General features: G+C 60.0%; 1 protein-coding gene across 1 annotated transcript in view; it reads right to left on the minus strand.

Annotated features, from left to right (window-relative positions):
• HMCN2 (hemicentin 2) overlaps positions 1-20,656 on the minus strand; it is a 32,537-nt gene that overhangs the window by 3,056 nt on the left and 8,825 nt on the right. The window contains exons 21-71 of the mRNA XM_015645239.1: positions 20,454-20,610; positions 20,120-20,282; positions 18,708-18,835; positions 18,490-18,598; positions 18,048-18,217; positions 17,411-17,506; positions 17,125-17,301; positions 15,977-16,096; positions 15,652-15,813; positions 15,160-15,441; positions 14,442-14,609; positions 14,164-14,277; positions 13,902-13,988; positions 13,220-13,405; positions 12,663-12,830; positions 12,180-12,293; positions 11,906-12,048; positions 11,611-11,761; positions 11,163-11,381; positions 10,813-10,926; positions 10,559-10,746; positions 10,291-10,387; positions 9,866-10,027; positions 9,378-9,491; positions 9,137-9,268; positions 8,515-8,652; positions 8,255-8,414; positions 7,835-7,959; positions 7,567-7,750; positions 7,325-7,422; positions 6,787-7,059; positions 6,498-6,688; positions 6,345-6,426; positions 5,982-6,118; positions 5,734-5,875; positions 5,401-5,548; positions 5,027-5,154; positions 4,749-4,905; positions 4,510-4,631; positions 4,136-4,300; positions 3,941-4,048; positions 3,729-3,863; positions 3,306-3,440; positions 3,012-3,196; positions 2,525-2,738; positions 2,237-2,371; positions 1,976-2,166; positions 1,807-1,888; positions 1,410-1,679; positions 488-637; positions 136-273 (exon numbers count right to left, since the gene is read on the minus strand). Coding sequence (XP_015500725.1) covers positions 136-273; positions 488-637; positions 1,410-1,679; positions 1,807-1,888; positions 1,976-2,166; positions 2,237-2,371; positions 2,525-2,738; positions 3,012-3,196; positions 3,306-3,440; positions 3,729-3,863; positions 3,941-4,048; positions 4,136-4,300; positions 4,510-4,631; positions 4,749-4,905; positions 5,027-5,154; positions 5,401-5,548; positions 5,734-5,875; positions 5,982-6,118; positions 6,345-6,426; positions 6,498-6,688; positions 6,787-7,059; positions 7,325-7,422; positions 7,567-7,750; positions 7,835-7,959; positions 8,255-8,414; positions 8,515-8,652; positions 9,137-9,268; positions 9,378-9,491; positions 9,866-10,027; positions 10,291-10,387; positions 10,559-10,746; positions 10,813-10,926; positions 11,163-11,381; positions 11,611-11,761; positions 11,906-12,048; positions 12,180-12,293; positions 12,663-12,830; positions 13,220-13,405; positions 13,902-13,988; positions 14,164-14,277; positions 14,442-14,609; positions 15,160-15,441; positions 15,652-15,813; positions 15,977-16,096; positions 17,125-17,301; positions 17,411-17,506; positions 18,048-18,217; positions 18,490-18,598; positions 18,708-18,835; positions 20,120-20,282; positions 20,454-20,610 — 7,714 coding nt within the window. The remainder of the gene's footprint in view (positions 1-135; positions 274-487; positions 638-1,409; positions 1,680-1,806; positions 1,889-1,975; positions 2,167-2,236; positions 2,372-2,524; positions 2,739-3,011; positions 3,197-3,305; positions 3,441-3,728; positions 3,864-3,940; positions 4,049-4,135; positions 4,301-4,509; positions 4,632-4,748; positions 4,906-5,026; positions 5,155-5,400; positions 5,549-5,733; positions 5,876-5,981; positions 6,119-6,344; positions 6,427-6,497; positions 6,689-6,786; positions 7,060-7,324; positions 7,423-7,566; positions 7,751-7,834; positions 7,960-8,254; positions 8,415-8,514; positions 8,653-9,136; positions 9,269-9,377; positions 9,492-9,865; positions 10,028-10,290; positions 10,388-10,558; positions 10,747-10,812; positions 10,927-11,162; positions 11,382-11,610; positions 11,762-11,905; positions 12,049-12,179; positions 12,294-12,662; positions 12,831-13,219; positions 13,406-13,901; positions 13,989-14,163; positions 14,278-14,441; positions 14,610-15,159; positions 15,442-15,651; positions 15,814-15,976; positions 16,097-17,124; positions 17,302-17,410; positions 17,507-18,047; positions 18,218-18,489; positions 18,599-18,707; positions 18,836-20,119; positions 20,283-20,453; positions 20,611-20,656) is intronic.

The following is a 20,656-nucleotide window of genomic DNA, read 5'->3' on the forward strand; positions in this document are numbered from 1 at the left end:
GCAGCACCCCACAGCACCCTGCAGCACCCCACAGCATCCCACAGCACCCCCAGACACAGCTTCACTATTGGATCAGGGATGAGGCATGGAGCAGATGGAGCTCCCCAGGAGCTCCTCCTGTCAGAGACCCCTCACCTGTGGCAAACTGCAGCAGTGACTCGTGCTGGAAGGTGCCCTGGGTGAGCAGGAAGCCGCTCTGGGCTGCCCCACTGGCGTGTGCCAAGGACCAGTAAATGGGGGCAATGATGGTCACCAGCACCCGCATCAGTGGCCCTGGGAATGGGGAAGAAAAGGTGCCACCATGGAGCCACCACCCTCCTCGGGGGGTGCCCAGGCTGGCCCATCCCTCCTTGCCCACAGCTGAAGGTTTGGGGGGAAAAAGGTTTGCTTTTTGGGTGAAAAAAAGAAATAAAAACCTTTCCCACAAGATTTATATCTGACAGAGGTCAAAACTCTCACAAGGGTGAGGGTAGAAATGTCCACCCACCTATGGCAGGTGGGATGCTCCCAATGCTGCTCTGGAGGGTGGCGGTGCTGGACTGGGAGTCACCCAGCACGCTGGCATCAAGGGTGGACACACCGAGCTTGTAGCCATTGATGACACCAACCAGGCTGCCCCGCACCTGCTGCAGCTCCCCTGGGGCCAATGGGATGGGGTCAGGCAGCAGCACTGGGACTGCACTCCCATGGGAGAGCAGGGTGCTTGCCTGACTCCCCTCTCACTAACTTGCATGTCCAAAATAATCTTGTTTCCTGGAGGTGAAGGCAGCCAGATCAAGGCAGGCAGTGTCCCTGCCTGGCTGCAGCACAGTCCCCAGAGACCCCGTGGCTCCAGGCACAGTGCCATGTTGACAAAGGATGTTGTGAGTGTGGCCCTGTGCCTTGTCACACCAACAGGCACTGACACCCCCAAACCCTGCACTGTATCAACCTCAAGGTCCTGGCATAGCCCCAAGCTTTTATTTGCTTCTCCAGCGTGCCTGGCAGCGAAATGCCAGCAGCCACACAAGGGCACACAGAGCATCTGGCACTTGCTCCTGCCTGGAAGAGGAGAGCAGGGCTCTCTGCTCCCGCGGGGCAGCAGGAAAGGATGTGTGTGTGCGTTCAGCAGAGCCCCTGGGAGACAGAAATTCAGTCACGGGCAACTAAGACAGGAAGGTCAAGGAGAGGCAAGTGAGGGCTGGCATGTGGTGGCTGCCTGGGATTGGGTTTGTTTGGGCTCAGGCCTTCAGCTGTGCGGTGGAAGAGAGGAGAGGACAAACCAGAGTGAATCACAGGGGTTAGAACAAGCAAGACAGTATCACTCCAAAGCACCACGCTGGAGGCCTTGCCCCGGGGTGTAGCAGCACTGCAGGCAGCCCCAGCCCCCCGAGCCAGCCAAACCCCCAGGACCAGGGGCAGGCACCCACCTCGGACATCCAGGGAGGCGTGGGCGACGGCAGAGCCCAGCGCATTGCGGGCGAGGCAGGAGTAGCTGCCGGCGTCACGGTGGGTGACAGAGGGCAGGACCAGGGTGGCATTGGGCAGGACACGAGCCTGGGGACCCTCGGGCAGTGGCTCCCCATCCTGCTGCCACTCCACAGAGGGGGTGGGCTCCCCTGACACCACACAGTGCAGCAGCACCTGCTGCCCAGCATGGACCCTCGCCTCTGCTGGTGTCACTGTCACCACAGGGGCACCTGGGCAGGGAAAGGGATGCAGGAGGTGATGCAGCATCCCCCACAGACCAGGGGTAGTTGGAGGGGCTGAGAGGTGACGTGGTTTGCAGTCCCTTAAAAGAAGGGTGCAGAGGGGGCCAACACTCACTCTGCAGAACCAGGGTGACAACTTTTGCTGCTGTGCCCGCATCGTTCTCCGCCACACACCGGTACCGCCCCACATCGGTGCTCTAGCAGGACCAACAGCATCAGCACAGCGTTTTGCTTTGCCAGGAAAGCACCCTGAAATGTGCCAGCACCCCCCAGGCCCTGCTCACCCCCACAGCACGGATGGCCAGGGAGCCATTCTGCAGCTGGTGCAGGCGCCCGTGGGCCACCACCGGCACCCCGTCCTTGCTCCAGTGGATCAGGGGCTCAGGGTGACCCTGGGCATGGCAGTCAAGGAGGGCATCACCTCCGGAGTGCTCCACCTGGTAGATGCTGGCATCCCCCTGTATGACGGGCGCCTCTGGGAAAGGGAAAGGGGTGGCAGAGGAGGAGGGCTGGCTGGGCAGCCCAGTTTCCCTGCCAGCACCTACCTCTGACAGACACGAGGACGGTGGCCCTGATGGCGCCGGCGCTGTTCTCGGCGTGGCACACGTAGGTCCCGCTGTCCGTGGGTGTGACTGCCTCCCGCCGCAGGACACTCCGCCCGCCGTGGCCTGACACACCATCTGCGGGGTGCAAACCCCCAAAAAGGCTGGTTGGCCATCAGCTGGTTACAACCCCCACAGCCAGACATGCTGGCACCCTAAAAAGTGGGACAGAGGTGGCACCAGGATGGTATTCTCCCCCAAGTTCAGCATCCTCTGCCCCTGCCCAGGTACCAGTGACCAGCTGCCCGTTGGCCATCCAGGAGACGTGGGGCTGGGGGCTGCCCACTGCGGCACACAGCAGCTCCAGCTTCTCGCCCGGGCTCAGGGTGATGTCTGTGGGCAAGTGGGTGAAGGTGGGCAGGGTGTGGATGGTCAGGGAGAGCCGGCGAACGGCCCTCCCAGCAGAGTTCACCGCGGTGCAGGAGTAGCTGCCAGCATCCCTTTCCTGTGTGAGGATGAGAGGGAGTCATCTTGATTCTGGGCTCCAGCTGCAGCCCTGGCTCGCTGAGCTACCACTCTGCTGGTTTTTGTGCATCTAAAAAGCCACAGTTTGGACAGATCCACTTTTTCCAGCCCACATTAACAATCTCACACTGCCCCAAGCCTCCAGCCTGTGGCACAGCACTGCACGGGGCTCTCCCTGTGCCAGATACATCCCCAGTCAGCCAAATGCTCTTCAGCAGCAGCACACACTTGTTCCTCAGTGCTCCAGCCTCACCTGGACATTGCGGAGCAGCAGCTCCCCGGAGGGCAGGACAGTGGCCTTCCCACCCCTCAGCAGGGCTCCCTCCCGGCTCCAGGACACACGGGGCTCGGGGACACCACGGGCGGCACACGGCAGCAGCACCTCCAGCCCCTCCAGGACCACCAGCTCCAGGGGGCCGGCAGCGATGACGGGGGGCACTGGATGGGGCAGAAGGGCAGTGACTTGCTCACAGGCACGTTTGCAGTGAGGAGCTGGGGAAGGTGCTGAGCAGAGGTGTGAGCACTGGGGCTCTGATCACTGCTGTACCTTGCACAATGAGCCTGGTTCTCCCCGCAGTGGTGCCCGAGGGGTTGCGAGCCATGCACAGGTAGGTACCTGCATCCTCTGGGGCTGCTCGGAGGAGACGGAGCTGCCCGTTGGGGAGCACCTTCAGCCCAGAACCTGGCAGGAATGAAGGACAGGATGGGGCAGCACAGCTGAGCCAAGGCACAGATGGATGATGTGCTGCGACTGCTTCCCCCACAGAAGTGCCTCTTCCCAAGGACTGTCCATGGAACAGCTCCAGTGGCCACCACACCCCCGTAGGCCAGCAGCCAGGAGAACCCATGAACAGTGACATCCCACACCCTGCTGGGATGCCTACAAACTCCTGGCACCTAAATCTCCCCCTAAAGGTAAAGGTTGGCAGGTAATGTGGGCTCTGCCAGCCCCCAGCACACTCCTGCTCACCTCCAGTGATGCCAACACCATCTTTTTGCCAGGTGACCTCTGGCTGGGGGACACCTGTGGCCTCGCAGGACAGCACCGCGCTGGTGTTGACCATCACCATCACCATGCCAGGCAGGGGCTTTAAGGCAGGGGGCTCTGTGAAGGGCAGGGAAGTGTTACCCTGGGAAGAGGGCACAGGACCCCCAGCAGCAGCACCCTGGAGCTGTGTGTACCATGCACTGTGAGCCATAGGTGCTTCCTGGCCGTGCCCGCGGCGTTCCGAGCCGTGCAGGTGTAGCGGCCGGTGTGTGCAGGCAGCGCCTGCCGGATCTCCAGGGCTCCTGGAAAACAGCAGGCAGAGGGGAGGCGGTGGGAGGGCTGGCAGGGATGCCCTGTCCCCACCAGGGCTGTGCTGCCCTGTGCTGTACCTCTGGGCAGGACGCGGTAGCCCCTTCCTCTGCTGCCCAGCTCAGCCCCCTCCTTGCTCCACGACACCGTGGGTGGGGGCACACCCGAGGTGTAGCAGGTGAGGACTGCAGGGGACAGCCGGGTGACAACCACATCTGTAAGGTCATCAGCAATGGTGGGGGGCACTGGAGAAAGGAGGGAGGGAGGTGAGCACAGGAGAATGGCAAATATTGAAGAGGTTTCTGTCACTGTATTGTCACTGTATGGGCGCGAGTATTTCTCTTCCCCTCTTGTCCATCCCCAAGCCCAGTTCTTGAGTGGGGACCCAACCCTTTGCAGGTGACAGATCCTGGGAAAGCCATTCTCAGCAGGACCCCCATCCCCAGGAGCTCACCATGGACAGACACGAGGAACACCTTCCGTGCCTCTCCAGCAGCGTTGGTGGCGATGCACTCAAACCGCCCCTCGTCCCGGGGACCAGGGCTGGAGATGAGCAGTGACCCTAAGGACTGCAAACTGGGTGGGCAGAGCACACATCAGGATCACCCCTATCCCACGGGGGACAGCAGGAAGGGCAAACCCCACCCTACAGGGGAACCCATTGGTGTACAAGGTGGCGGGTGCCTCAGGTACCTGTAGGTGCCATGTGGGAGGTGCAGGTTCAGGGGGTGGCCATCCTTCTCCCACCTGATGAGGGGCTCGGGGGACCCCCAGGCATCACAGCCCAGCGTGGCTGGCTGCTGAGCCAGCAGGGTGAGGTTGGAGGGCCCAGGTGTGATGGCAGGAGGGACTGTGGGAGGGCACGGCAGCAATGAGCAGAGGACAGTAACACATCACTGCACTGATGAGAGCAGCCCAGCAGTGGTGGGTAGCAGGAGGGTGAGCCCAGGAGGGATCCATCTCCCACTTACCCAGGACATGGAGGTCCAGGCCTCGCCAGGCAGAGCCAGCAGGGCTGGATGCCATGCACATGTAATGGCCCAAATCCTGCGCCTGGACAGGGTCAATTTTCAGGGAGCCTCCAGGCAAGAGCTGCAGCCTGAGGAGGAAGAGCAAGTGATCCTTGTGGGGGCTCTGCATGGCTAGGCTGCATCACACAGGGCACAGGGCTTGGGAAGGTGACAGGTGCCTTTGCAGCCACATGCAGCACACACCCACTGAGCTGGTGTGAGGACAGAGCACAGCTCCTCACAGGGTGACTGGCACACTAAACCACCTGTTGCTGTGGGGGGTGGCATGATCTGAGCGCCAGCCCTTGGTGCCACCAACATGCAGAGCCTCATACCTGTCGCTGCCAGGCAGGGACAGGAGCTGGCCATCCCTCCGCCACGTCACCCGGGGCACGGGCCACCCCTCCGCCAGGCACGGCAGCACAGCCGAGGCGTTCAGCAGCACCTTCACCTCCTCGGGGCCAGCCTGGATCTCCGGGGCCACTGCGGCAGCACCCAGAGACACCACCCAGAGTGTGGAATAAAGCTCAGGGACGGAGGACGCCAGCCCAGAGCAGCACCGGGGGCTGGGCGTAGTCCAGCCCTGCCATCCCATCACCCTATGATACCCCACAGCCTGGGTTTAACCGGGAAGGAGCCGGCGCTCAGGGCCAGGGCAGGGCACTCACCGTGAAGCTGCACCCGGACGCGCGGGCCGGTGTCCCCAGGAGGGCTGGTGGCCCTGCAGCTGTATTCGCCACCATCCTCCGCAGCCACCGCCCGGAGCTGCAGGAAACGCCCCTGCGCCAGGACCTGCCTGCGGGCATCCTCCTAAAACCCCCGGGACCCCGGGGATCAGCATCCTCAGCATCAGGCCAGCACCAGCCCCATGCCGCTGGTGCATCGCAGTCCCTGAACCCAGTCCTGTCACAGGTACCTGCAGCTGGGAGCCCTCCCGGTGCCACTCGATGTTGGGGTGGGGCTCAGCCCCCACTGGGCACTCCAGGAGGAGCTGCCCCCCTGCCACAGCCGTGATGATGGGGATCTCCCCGGTGCTGGCGATGCTGGGGGGTCCTATGGGACATGGGCCAGGGGGGTCAGGGTCACCTCTGTCCCTGTCCCCATGAGTCATCCATAGGCCCAGACTCTGCAGGACCACCACTGTGCTCCAGATCCCTCTTTTGGAGCCCACACCAACCCCAAAAAAGGATGTTCTGTCTCTCTGGTCCCCCAAGGCTTGGACCATTCTTCAGATGCTCCTGCTAGCCCCCTCCTCACTGCACTGCTGCGATCACACTACCTTGGATGCTGAGATGGAAGCTCCTGCTGTCCTCCCCTGCAGGGTTAGTGGCCAGGCAGGTGTACAATCCAGCATCAGCCACCTGCACAGGAGAGGCAAAAATTGAGGCACAAAAAGAAAACGCAGGTAAGGAGAAAAAAGTGGAGCTCCTACCTCAATGCTCTCAATGTGGAGGGTGCTCTCATTCCCTGACATGAATGAGGGCCTTGCCAGCAGCTGTCCATCCTTCTCCCAGGTGACAGTGGGCATGGGGACACCAGTCACCACACACATCAGCTCTAGAGGGGTGCCCACAGCGATGGATATCTCAGTGGGGTGGGACGCAGCCTCAACACGGGGTGGCTCTGCAAGGCACACAGCAAGGCAGGAGGGCTCATCCTCTCACTGCTCCCAGAAGATTGGTTAAGCTGCCCTTCCCAAATCCCAGAGGGATGACACGCACCCATCACCACGAGGTGGAAGGCTTTGCTGACCTCTCCCACTTCATTTGCCACCAGGCATGAGTAAATGCCTGCATCTGCCGGTGCCACGGCCAGCAGGCTCAGCTGTTGGCCACCAGGCACCTGGTCACTCTGCTGCCCCAGGGGCTCTCCGTTCTTCAGCCAAGTCACTGATGGTGCTGGGGACCCACTGGCTTCGCAGGTGAAAGTGACATTGGAGCCCTCAGCCACCATCTGCTCCTCACTGCTCTCGGGGCTCTCCAGGACAGGGGGCACTGGGGAGAAAAGTCAGATCCCCAGACACTTGGGCTGGGTTTTGCCACTCACGGGTGTCCTGTGAGCAGCTGGAGTGGGTTCAGCCTGAGGACTGCTCTCAGGCTGCTTCTGCTTTGCTCCGTCCTGTCCAAGCCCACCCCAGCAGTCAAGGAATGGCTCAGGACCCTGCTTGGGGATGGGCTGCAATGCACAACGTGTGTTCTGCCAACAAAACCAGTGTCCGGGTGTCCCCTGCTCTGCCCTCCCCAGCCCCCTGCCCTGTACCCTGTATCTGCAGGACGAAGCTGCGATCGGCCACTCCTGCCTGGCTGGAGAAAATGCAGGTGTAGAGTCCGGCATCGGAGAGCTGCACCTGGGAGATGCTAAGGCGAGGGATGGGACACGGGGATGGGGAGCAGACATCAGCTCCGGGTGACCCTGCTCCCCAAGGGGACACTCAGCCGCTTCAGGGCAGCGCCCTCAGGCAAACCAGCCCCAAAGCCCGGGGCTCCAGGGTCACTTCTCACCGGAGGATGTGTCCGGCCGAGAGCAGGGTGACACGAGGGGACAGGCGGAGGGGCAGCCCGTCCTTCAGCCAGCTCACGTGGAGAGGAGGGGACCCCCGCGCCCGGCACTGCAGGGTCACGGCGGCGGACAGGGCCCCACGGACCACCTCCGAGTCATCGGCAGCTCTCTCGATGGCAGGAGGGACTGTGCGGGGGGACAGAGGGGCTGCTGGGGCTGTCGGGGCCGGGGTGGCCCCGGCGCTGTCCCGCAGGTCCCATCCCCGCTCACCCAGCACGTTCAGCGTGTGCAGCCGCGCGTCCTCGCCCAGCCTGTTCCGGGCCAGGCACGTGTAAGCCCCGGAGTCTGCGGCTCGCAGCCCCTCGAGGAGCAGGGTGCTGCCGTCCGGGGACACCCTGATGGGGAGGATGGCACAGTGACCTCCGAGCTCATCCCGAACGTGCACGTGGGGCAGGAGCGCTCTGTGCTCAGTTCACGGCCGAGGATGAGGATTCTGGGGCGCTTTGCAAGGTCAAGGCATCACTGCCAGGGTGACAGTGACCCTCCCAGACTCCAAGGTTTAACCCAGGATGATATTCCCTCAGCAAAGAGCTGGCACGAGTGCATCTCAGACCAAGCAACAGGAAGAAGCAGCACAGCTCAACCTGTCTCATCCGGCAATTTTGGCCCTGGGTGTCCCCCCAGACTCACAGGGCGTGGGAGGGGGGCTGCAGCCCCAGGGGCTGCCCGTCCTTCAGCCAGGAGATGTGGGGGGTGGGCTGTCCCTCTGCCCGGCACTCCAGCCTCACCCTGCTGCCCTCCAGCACGCTGTGCTCGCTGGGGTCCCCTGAGCTGCTGATCCGGGGGGCCACTGCACCGAGGAGAGAGGGAGGCTGAGGAAGAGGAGGGGGAGGAAGGCTCACCTCTGAGGCAGAGCCTGCAGGGACCAGGTTGCCTCGGGCAAGCCCTACCTCGCACCAGCACCATGAAGTCCTTGCGTGCCTCGGCCCCCTGTGCCAGGCAGGTGTATCGGCCCTGGTGGAAGGGCTGGAGGGGGCTGAGCTGGAGCTGGGCCCCCCCCAGCACCAGACCCTGCTCTGGGCTCATCTCTGCAAGGAGACAGGGTGAAGGGGGCTGAGCAGTGCTCTTCCACTGAGCCCTCCCCAGGCTCACTGTCACGCTTCCCCCTTCCCCCATCGGGACCCAGGTTTGGGGGCACTGTTAAAGCAAAGCAGGGTTTTTGCAGAGTTCACTCCTGGAGCTTTACAGGAGAAAAGAGCCACTGGTTTGGGGGCAAACCCTTGTCCCAACAAGCACCTCAAGGGTACCCAGACAGCTCACCCCCCCCCCACATATTCCTCCATCACATCTTGTGCCCACATCCCATTGCCTCAAGCCTCAGGAATGAACCTGAGGTCTCTCAAAAGCATGCAGGGAATAGGCCAGCCCCTTCACGCTCTACCCCCTCCCTGTGCAGCCCTGAGGGTTTCTTGCAGCAGGATTAGAAGTTGGGAAACTGAGGCAGGACTGCTTGGAGGGGATCAGCAGTGAGGCTGGGGGTGGCAGCGTGGCACAGCGTTCCCCTGCACACACCCAGCGGGTGCCCGTCCTTCAGCCAGGTGACAGTGGGCACAGCCACACCGGTGACTTGGCAGGTCAGGGTGAGGGCTGTCCCCACGTCGGCTTCAAGTGTCTCCTGCTGTGGGTCCTGGATGCCTGGGGGTTCTGAGGAGGATGAGCAGGGACAGGGGGTGTGAGACAGACTGGGATTCACTGTCAGCTCCTCAGTGCGTGCTCAGGGGACAGAGCTCCCGGCTGAGCCCTCACTGCTTACCATGGATGGTGAGGATGAAGCTCTTCTCACCCTGGCTGGCCACATTCGGTGCCACACACGTGTATGTGCCTGAGCTGGAAAGCTGCAGGTGAGGGAGCTGCAGCACCCGAGAGCCTGGAAGAAGTGGAGAGCAGGGAATCAACAGCCTGGAGTAGAACCAGGTCTGGGCCACTATGCCAGCAAGCAGACTGATCCCCCAGCACCCGGCCAAGCTCCATGCTAAAGGAGTCTGACCATGGAATTCTCATCTTTGAGCTCCAAAGCCTTGTTGTGCCCTGCAGGAAAGGACGCTGAGCTCCCAGGAAGCAGCAGCATGGAGTTGTGCAGGATGCAGCCCTTGGTCACTCAGCAGTGTCATGAGTGTGTCATACAACACAAAGGCTGAGCTCAAGACCCACATGAGGCATCCAAAAAGGGAGATATGGGGACCTAGAGCTTGCTGTCAAGAGCTGGGGCACAGGCAATCATCCTGGCTCATCCTAACATACCTCGGGTGACGGTCACCTCCTCACTGAGCTGCAGGACGTGGCCGTCCTTGTACCAGGTGATCTCTGCATCCGGGTGGGACTGGATGTCACACACGAGTGAGACGCTGCCATTGACAACGCCATCGATGTTCTCAGGGTCTGTCCCCACACTCCAGGGAGCTTCTGCTCCAGAGCACCCAAAAGACAATGCCAAAGGGGAGCCATCATTGTGGAGGTCGATGCCTCCCCAGGCAGGAGGAAACACACACCGAGCCTCTCGCCTGCTCGGAGAGTGTGGCACCTCAACCTCCTGGCACAGGGTGAGCGTGACCAGCACAAAGGGACAGAGGCAGCCATGCAGCTCCAGAGCCACAGGAAACTCCAGTTGGTGGAGAAAGAGGAGGAGGGGAGTAAATCAGTGACCCAGGGAAGGGGAGATGCCTTACCCTGCACAGTGAGGGCAAAGTGCTTCTCAGCTGACCCGGCCGGGTTCTCAGCCATACAGGTGTAACTCCCGCTGTCACCCACCTCCACCATTGCCACCTGCAGAGGAGGAGCACCACTGAGGGCTGCCCCGAGCTGGGGAGGTGCTGGGGCTCGCATGGGGACCTTGGTGAGATCAGGGCAGCCTCCTCTGGGAGGTAAAAAATCCCCTCCATCCGCTGCCCCCTGTGTCTCTCTGCAGCACAGCCACCTGCTATGGGGAGCACCAACCTGCAGGACTGTGCCACCCTCCAGGAGCTGGTGCCGTGGGCCAGCCTCTATGGGGAGATCATTCCAGAGCCAGGACACTGTGGGCTCTGGGTGCCCCGTAGCTTCACATTCAAAGCGGACAGTGCCATTGATGGTGGCGGTCACCTCCTCCAGCAGCTCCTCTGTGCCACCATGGATGGCCGGGGCAGCTGGAAGCAGATGGTTATGGGGCTGCTCTGTGCCTCAATCCAGTGTCCCCCCGTGCCTGTACTCACTCAGCACCTCCAGCTCGTAGTGCAGGCGGTCCCGTCCCGCAGCATTGGCCGCCTCGCAGGTGTACCTGCCCCTGTCCTCCTCCTGCACCTCCTGCAGCTGCAGCACCCGGCCCCCTGCCACATGGGACAGGGCTGGGGCAGGCCACAGGGTCTGTGGGACAACCCCCCAGCCAGGCCCTGCACAGAGCCCTGCACAGCCCCAGGGACTCAGAGGTCCCACGGGTGCTGTGTGTGCTGGCAGGAGGAACAGGATCCAAACTCCTCCGTGCTATGGATGCTCTCAGCCCACAAGGCTGCTGCAGGACCACCCCCAAGCACCACCGTGGGGGTTCACACCCACTGCTCATTACCTTGCAGCATCAGCACCCCCAGTCCAGGGGAGAGGGGCTCCCCATCCTTGTACCAGGTGAGCTGGGGGGGTGGGATGGCACTGGTGTCGCAGTAGAGGGCGGTGGGCTGGCCAAGCACAGCCTGTTGGTGCTCTGTTACCTCCCCATCTTGGTCTTCCTCACGATAGAAGATCTCAAGGGCTTCTTTGGGGCTTGTTTGCTGCTGGAAGATGGGGGGCACTGCGGGGACAGGCTGTGCTCAGCTGTGGGGAGCAGGGACATCGACCCCCAGGTGCATCCACAGCATCTGCCCTCACTGGAGCTGAGGTGATGTTGCTTTCCAGCAGGCTTAAACTTTTTTCCTGTTCACCCTTCTCTGCTCCCACAGTGACCCCTGAGGACCCCTGCTCAGGACCTCTGACCTGGGACAGCCCCTGCTCTGGGGGCTGGCTCTCTGCCCAGAGCTCACCTTGCACGTGCACGATGAAGTCCCTGTCATCTTCACCCACAGCATTGGTGGCCACACAGGTGTAGTGCCCCGAATCTGAGACACCAGCTGGCTGGATCTGGAGGACCTGCCCCTCACTGAGGATCTGGAGGTGTTCAGAGCTTGCCAGAAGCTGAAGGGAAGAAAGAGAAGAGCAGATTGCACTCAGGAGTGGGGCAGAGCCCAGACAGCCGTATAAAGGATATCTTCCCCCTCCATCCAGCTGGGACAGTCCCCAAACCCAGCAGCTCCTCCCTGCTCACAGCTGGGACCTCACCTGCTTGTCCTTGTACCACCGGATGGTCGGCTCGGGCACAGCCCAGGTCTCACACTCCAGCACCACCGTGCTGTTGACCTTGGTTTTTACCTCTTTCACAGCAAATTCCCCCAAAGGATCCTCTCTGGCAATCCAAGGAGGAACTGGTGGGGGAAGACAAACAGAGGCAAAAGGCAGCAAAAGGAAGCAGCACTGGCCCAGTTACCGTGCTGGGGTCACTGCAGGAATTAGGACATGGGGAATTAGGACATGGGGAATTAGGACATCCCCTCACCCAGGACCTTCACAGCGTAGTTCTTCACAGCCTCCCCGTCCTCGCTGGCCACGATGCAGCTGTAGGTGCCCGTGTCCTCCTCCTGGGCGTTCAGGATCTGCAGCCCGTGGCCACCTGGACAAAGGGGGTCTCCTGAGAGGGTTGCTGCTCACAGCCACAGCTCTCTCTCCCCATGCAGCACCTGAAGGTATCTCAAGGGACCTGCTGAGCACCTGCCAGCCTAATGCTCTTCCAGAGCCCAGTCCCAGGCTGATAAAAACCAGCACTGAGGAGGCTCTAATTATTATCAGAAGATGCAGCGCTTGGAAGAGCAGCATCCAGCTGATGGCCTGAGCCCTCAGGTCCTGCAGGATGATGACTGCTCACCATTCCACTGTGCTGGACACCAGCCAGACCAAGAAAAAGCCCCGCTCCCAATCCCCAAGGCATACACAGCAAGGGGCCACCACAGTCATGCAGAGCCAGTGGACAGCAGCACTGTACCAGGGAGCAGGAGGACATTTCTAGATGCTTTGAGAGGAACCTCGTCCTTGAGCCAGGTGACGTTGGGAGATGGGTAGGGCAGAGCCTCACAGACCAGGGAGATGGGGTTGTTGATGATCACTGTCACTTCTTCTGCAGCAGCATCATCTCGAGCAAAGGTGGGACTGGCTGCAGAGACGTGGTTGTGTGTTAGACCAGCACTAGCACACTTTGGCTTCCCAGTGCTTCATCCCCCCACCAGAGAGAATCATCCAAATTCAGGGAGTTGGACTTGGCACGTTCCAGCTTCAGACTCTGCCCTGCCCTGCTGCCCTCCAAGAACACAGAGATCCAGAAGACACATCCCCCCTTCCCACAAGCCACCATCACAGGTGGATCCTGCACTCAACAGGTGTTTCTGCTCCTCCAAGAGGTCTCACAAGGGCTTTGGGACAGGTCCATGCCAAGCTTTAGCTGCAGGACTAAGGGATCCTCCCCACCTATCTGGGGCAGGCCATTGAAACCCACTAAGTCTGCTCACACCTGAGACCCTGGCTCCATCCAAATTCATCTCATACCCAAAACATCCAGCAGGTAGTGCTTGGTTTGATTTGCCACAGAGCTGGAGGCCACGCAGGAGTAGCGACCAGCATGGGCCAGGGAGGCCTGGGGGATGTGGAACAAGGAGCCATCAGGGGAGATGGAGAACGTGCCAGGAAGAGGGTGGTTGTCTTTCAGCCAGGTGATCTTAGGTTGTGGGTTGCCTGTGAGGGATGGAAAGCAGGTTTTGGCCTTCGTGTGAGGTTTTTCCATGTGTGAGCACAGCCTGGGGTCAGAGCTTTTCTGGAAAGCAGGGACATCATCCCAAATCAGAATTATCATGATCTGGATCAGGATTTTAGAAGCTGCTGGATGAGCCAGCAAGAAGAAAGAGAACTGTCCTGAGTGGGAGGTGATTAATTATTCCCATCACTAAAGGAAAAATGAGATTAGAGGAATTTTAGCTCCATTTGGGAAAGATTGGAGCTTACATTGTGGAACAGGCTCCCCATGTGGGCGTCCCCTCCCCAGCACTTCCCGGACAGCACAACTGCAGAGCCAGGAATCATCTCAAAAAAACTCTGCAGCCAATTTCAGCTGTTTTCATGTCTCTGACAGGAGCCATCCATTTGCTCCACACCCCAAAGTGAGACTCAGGTCTGTCCCTGAGCCCCATCTCCCACTTGCTCATGCCACCTCCCTTCCCCACTTGATGCTGACCTGAAGCCAGGCAGGACCAGGTGACAGGGTGACCCTCGGGCACTTTGAAGGTGTGTTCTTCACCCGCGTTCTCAATGTGGGGAGGAACTAGGAACACAAGGCCCCAGGGACTTCAGCAGCTGGCCAGCTTGGCCTCTGAGCTCACATCATAAGGACTCCAGCACATCCAGCATGTCCAGTCTTAACTCATGTCTGGTCCTGCAAGGGTGGAGCTCTGAAACCCCACCAGGAATCCTGCAGCAGACAGAAGACCCCTCCTTACCTAGGACCTCCACGTAGAAATGCCTCCTGGCCTCCCCAGCTACGTTGCTGGCCAGGCAGGAGTAGTGACCACCATCCTGGGCTCGTGCATGGGTGAGCCTCAGCAGCCAGCCCTCTGGAAGGACAGAGCAGAGAGGTCTCAGGGCCCTAATCCAGGTGCCAGCACATCCCAGCTCTGCTCCTGTGGGGCTGTAGCTCCACCATGAGTTTGAACTCATCAGTGTTGGGGCAAAACACGCTCCCAAAGCACCCATCTCTCACAGCACCCAGACCCCTGACCTGAAAGCACGTGTGTGTGCTCGCTGGGGGTGACAGGAGAGCCTTCCCAGAACCAGGTGACGGTGGGCTGGGGGATGCCGGTGGCCTCACACGTCAGTGTCAGGGATCCTTGCAGGGAAACGCTGACATTGGTTGTCAATCCTGATCCTCGAATGAACTTAGGAGGAACTGGGCATGCAGAAAAAGACAGACATCCATGTGCAGAGCAGCCAGGACATCAAAGGAGCAAAGCAAAGAGGAGAGAACTGGGTGAACCTGGTTTTTCCCACCTTCTTGCTTTGCACAGCTTTAGGACACAAATGCAGAAGGACCATTAGCATCACCTGAAGATGGTGACTTTAAAGGTGCTATGGGACCCACAGCAAGCATGTGCCACTTACCTGCACACCTGAGCCCAGGCTTACAGGTGTCAGACTGGGATGGCCACACAGCCTGAGCCACCTCAGAATAACCTTTTATAACTCAAGTGACCTTCACCCATGAGGTTTCCCCAAGTCCTTGGGTAGTAGAGCATTTTATATGAGACAATCTTCTGTGATGGCTCTGGAAAGAAACTCCTGCCTGACAGACACAATTCTACAGCTATTCCTGAAGCCCTGCTGACCCTGAGACCTGCTACGGGCTGGATTGTTCAGCATCTACTCCACATCAAATTACTCCAAATCACCACCCTCCTTGTCCTGCCTGCATCCACACCAGCCCCATCCCATGTCCTTACCATGGACCACAACATCAAACTCCCTCTGCTGCTGCCCCTCTGCGTTGGCAACCAGGCAAGTGTAGCGTCCTGCATGGGCCACCTCTGCCCTGGGGATGTGCAGCCGCCTCCCCTGCTCTGTAAACAGGAGCCCATCCCCACCAGCCACGGGCTGCCCGTCCTTCGCCCACATCACCCATGGTGGTGCTGTCCCCACGGCCTCGCACTCCAGAACTGTCTCGCCACCCTCGATGACAGAAACCTTCCTCGGGGCGTTGCTGCTGCCCTGGAGCCTTGGCAGTGCTGTGGGCAGAGGGACACAGGGTGGAGGGGATGTGCAGCACCTCCCTCAGCCATGCACGAGTGGAGGGGCAAAGCTGACCCAGGTAGCAGCATCCCTTCCAAAATATCCAAGGCACCAGGCAATGGCTTCTGGGACCAGCTGGACCTTGCATTGAGAGAAGTCACAACATCTCCACCCACCCCCACTGGTGTCTGGTCCCCCATGCTCACCGTGCACCTCCAGGTGATGCTCCTTGCTGCTGCTGCCGGCAGCATTGCTGCACTCACAGATGTACGTCCCCTGGTCCAGCAGCTGTACCTTCTCCATGTACACCATGTTCCCTCCTGGGGACACCAGCTTTGGGCTCCCTGGCTGAGTGGAGAGGGGCTCACCTGCCCAGGGAAGGGGACAGCAGCTTCCCCTCAGGCTCCCAGCAGGACAAATTCCCACCCAGAAGCTGGGTGCTGCTCAACAAAAAGTGCTCCTTGCTCCAAGGAGACCAACAAGTTCTTCAACCCATGTGGGTAGAGATGAGGCTGAGGAATAGGGCCTTACCATCCTTCCACCAGCTCAGGGTGGGCAGGGGGATCCCATGGCACTCACAGGCCAGCTGGACAGACTCTCCCTCTAGCATGGACACGGTCTCGGGCTCTGGCGAGGAGAAGGATGGAGGCACTGCAGGGATGAGAGGAGCAGCTCATTGATGACACTGGACAAGAAGAGAAGGGCAGATCCTCACTGGAGCTCCATCCTGCTGGATGCACACCCCCCACAGCCCTGCAGGGTGCCACAAAAAGCTCTGTGACATTCCCCTGCCCTGGCTTCATGTGAAAACATTAATCTCATTTCTCCAGCCAAGCCAGGGATGCTTTTTGTTGCATGTGGCCAACTGCAGAGGATGACCAAGCATCCCACAAGCAGGCCAAGGTCAGGTTGGCCAGACACAGCCTTATTAGGCAGCCATGCACACTGAGAAGGTTACCCAAGTCTTTCCATTATTGGATGATGTTCTCAGCTGCTCTTAAATACAGCTGGCTGGAAAATGGTAATTCCTTCCCATGAGGGATATCAGTTTGGAGAACAAAAGCCCCAACACCCAGAAACCCTTGAAAAACAAAAACAGCAGAACCCAAACAATCTACCCGAGCCAGGACAGCAGACGTGCAAACATTTCCCTGGGAAGAGATTGCAGGAACAAGCCCAGAGCAGGAGAACTGGATCTTCTCCACTCCCTGGCCACCTGCCTGCAGGACTTCCACCAACTGGCCTAGAGCATCCCTGAGAAAAGCCAGAGCCTGGCTCAGCCCCCGGTGCTGTGGACATGCTGAGTGGTCTGGGAAGCTGCAGGGATGCTCAGATCAAATGAGAAAAAGCATCCAGTGCCTGTCCTGGTGGCAGCCCAGGAGTCACCACTGAGTCCAGGGGGAACAGAAATGTCACCAGGCACACAGGATGCAAAAGGGACAGGGTGGGTAGGTGACCCCATAACGGGGACCTGGCAATACCCATCCATAGGACCATGGCTTTCCAGGACATCATTTGGGATGAACTCAGGGAATTGCAAATGAAGCAGAGGACAGGGGTCTGCTAGAGCCATCTTCCATGATGTATCCTGAGGGCTGGGAACCCCACTGATGCCATGGTCACGCGAGATACTGCAGGGGAGAAGCCCCCATCTCTCAGGAAACCACAGCTGCACTCACCAGTGACCTGCAGGCTGTACCAGAGCTCGGCCACTCCGGCCACGTTGGAGGCCACGCAGCGGTAGCTGCCGGCATCGGAGAGTCGGGCACGAGGGATCTCCAGGCGTTTCCCATCCCTGGACAGGGTCAGTCCTGCTCCGGCCGACAGCAGCTCGTGCCCCTTGTACCAGGAGATGTCTGGAGGGAGGCAGAGAGCTGAGCTGTGAGGAGCGATGTTGCTGCCCCCCTCAGCCAGGGAAAACCCCGGGGATTCACCAGCAAGAACCGAGGGACAGGACTGACACACCAGGAGCAGGCAGCCCCGAGGCCAGGCACTCCAGGGATGCCGAGCTGTTCTCCAGGATGGCCAGATCCACCGAGCTGGGTTCGATGTTTGGAGGCACTGCAATCCAGCACACTCTGGCTCAGTGTGACAAGGCTGTCTGCAGCCACCACAGTGCAGGGCCCTGGGGCACAGCCAGGCCACCGATGGCTCTCAGCACACACTGAGCCCTGGCAGAGCAGCAGCCGGGATCCACAGCTCTGGGAGGGGACCACAACACGCCGTGGTGCCACCACTGCTCCCCAAGGCACCCAGCAGGTTTGGTCCCTGCCCCAGTCAGATTCATTCTTCCCAGGCAGGAATCGCCATTCCCTGCCTGGTTTCTCACCTGGCATTCTCAGAGTCACATCTTGCTGGTGGAGATGGGGCTGGGGGAGGACCCCAGGAGGGAGGACTGAAACACCGGTCAAGGATTTACTGCCAGTGTGCCAGTGGCCATCACCTCTCAGCTTCGCTGACAAAGGACAAGATCCCAAGGGTGCAAGCCAGTGACCCTGCAGCTACCAAAAAACTGGGCCAAGAGCTCCCACCCCTTTGGACAGTCGTGTTCTTCCTAACACGTGGGATGGGTAGCCCATCTCACCCCCGATGCTGCGCTCACCATGCACTGAAACATGCACCTCTGCCTGGGCCAGCCCTGCCCAGTTGCTGCCCTGGCAGATGTAAAGCCCTTCGTGACCAAGCCCCACTCGGGTGACCAGGAGAGTCCCACCATCCTTGGACACCACCACGCCATCCTGCCCTTCCAGAGGGTGCCCATCCTTCAGCCACCTGCGAGGAAGGGGACAGGCAGCAAGTCCTTGGTCTGTCCTGCCACCACCCACGGCCTGTCTGCGCACCAACAGGGTGAACAGTGGGGTGCTGGCAGCAAGGACTGTCCCCTCATCACCTGGAATGGGTGCCAGCAGAGGACTGTTGAGCAGAAGACACCAGAGACAAGGAGAAGGAATGGATGCCTCCCACCCTAAGGGACACCCCAAGGCAGAGGCCACTACCACCCATCCTGGGACCACAGGGAGCACCCACCGCTCTGCAGCACTCACTGGATCTGGGGTGGGGGGTTGCCCACGGCGTGACAGTGAATCCTCAGGGAGGTGTTGGCAGCAGCTGTCAGGTGCCTTTCCCCATCTCCAATCCACAGCTGAGGGGGAGCTGGGGGGAGAGGGGACCTCAGGCTGGGACCACCCTTGGATCCTGGCACAGGGGTTTGGAGGGTGCAGGACCCCGGAGGCACACGAAGCCCAGGGAGGGGTGTTTGAACCTTGGACGTGCAGGCTGTAGCTGAGAGAGGCGCTCCCTGCGGCGTTGGTGGCCGTGCAGGTGTAGAGACCGGTGTCCATCACCTGGGGCTCAGCCAGGTGGAGGGATCCTGAAGGAAGGACCCTGTACCTTGGGGGAGAAGGAACAGAAAAGCTGGATGGGAGAAACAGCCGTGTTATCCATCACCCAACCCTGAGCAGGAGCCAAGGGCTGAGGGATCACCATCACCTTGGGACAGCCAAGAGAAGGTCACCACGGCCACCTCCCATTCACAGAGGGTGGCACAACTGCCCATGGGGGAAAATCCCCTTTGCTCAGCCCCTGCACGAGCTCAGCACAAGGCAGCACATGAGCCCAGGGGGAGGAAGGAGCACAAGGGTCCCCCCAGAGCACAGTCCCTGCAGCTGGAGCTGGCCACGCTCTCATTCCCAGCCTCATCTGTGCTCCACAGACATAACATCATCGCAGCCCACGGCTGCAGATTCCTCCTGGTGTGCTCCCATAAATCATCCAGCACAGACAAGCCAGCTGAGATGTGGAGAGCAGCACAGGTCAGCCAGGAACAACCATGGCAAATCAGACATGAACAACAAGGCAACATACCCCCAAGAAGAAAAGCAGGACACCTTCCTGCTTCCCCAGGCCACAGCAATCGTCAGGTACACAGAAAGAGGGGCTTAACCCCAAGACTGGGGCCTGTGACTTTAGGGGGTCCCTTCCAACATGGTGCTAACATATGGAGAAAACACTGGAAGACCAAGACAGCAGATAATCTGGGGAATGGTTGGATATGTGTTTATCCTCACCTCACATTAAATGACTATCTCATGGCTTCAGTTTCAACACCATCAACAAATTGATTTATCCCTCCAGAAGTCACTCACTGGAACAAAACTGGCCTAAAACCCCACATCCCTGTACAGACAAAGCCACTGCTGGGCTAAAAGCTCTGTTTGTGCCAAACCTCATCCCAGGAAGCATCAAGCCCTGTTCCAGAACTTCCCAGAGGAATCCACCATCCCCAGGCACATCCTTGACCTGGTGACAGCACAAGGCAGGAATGTGCATGAAGGCAGACAGACAGCGGGGTGAGGAGCTGTGCTGGAGCTGCCTTTCCTTCCCAACCCCAGCCCTGTGTCCAGGGTAGGCACATGAGTGACTGGAAGCAGCTGCTTGGTCCCAGCAGGTGTTTGGAGGATGGGAGAAAAGCCTGGTGCTCTCCAAGGAGAGCAGAGCTAATGCAGTACTGCTTGGCTGCCTCAGCTCCTGCACTCAGCATTGGCCACAGGATGCCAGGGATGCCCTTCACATCTCCCTGCCCAGCAGCCGAGACCCTTCATGGACCTGACATCCCTCTGAAGAGACACAAAATCCCAGGAGATTGTGGCCCCCAGCACCCACAGCCCTCCTTACCTGGTGGTGGCGAGGGGCAGTGGCTGGGACTCCCGGCTCCACACCACCAGGGGAGGGGGATATCCTTGGGCCTCACAGGGCAGGGTGGTCTCCTGCCCCAGCACAGCCAGGATGGTGACAGGCTCCGATGCCTGAGATCCATTCACGCTGATCCTGGGCTTGGCTGGATGGAGAGGGAGTGCAGCTGGTGCAGGGACACTTCAGGTGCCCCACAGCCCTCACCACTTCTCTTCCCATCCTGCAAACCCATCTGGCACCTGGATTGGTGCTCCAAGAGTGTTCCCAGGTCATTCTCTCCCTGCCAGTCCCCTCTGGAGCTGTCCTGAGCACTCACTGCTGATGGAGAGCTGCATCTCCCGGCTGGAGAATCCTGCTGCATTGGTGGCTGTGCAGAAGTAGGTGCCAGCATCCCCAGGGGACGACGAAGGAATCAGAAGGGTCCCATCAGGGTCAAGTTGGTAGTGTGAGCTCAGTGAAATGGGCTCCGTGCCCTGCAGAGGAAAGGGAAGGGAGGAAGGCAGAGATTCTTCCATGAGC

This window comes from Parus major, chromosome 17 (genome assembly GCF_001522545.3).
Source record: "Parus major isolate Abel chromosome 17, Parus_major1.1, whole genome shotgun sequence".
Classification (NCBI taxonomy): Eukaryota; Metazoa; Chordata; class Aves; order Passeriformes; family Paridae; genus Parus; species Parus major.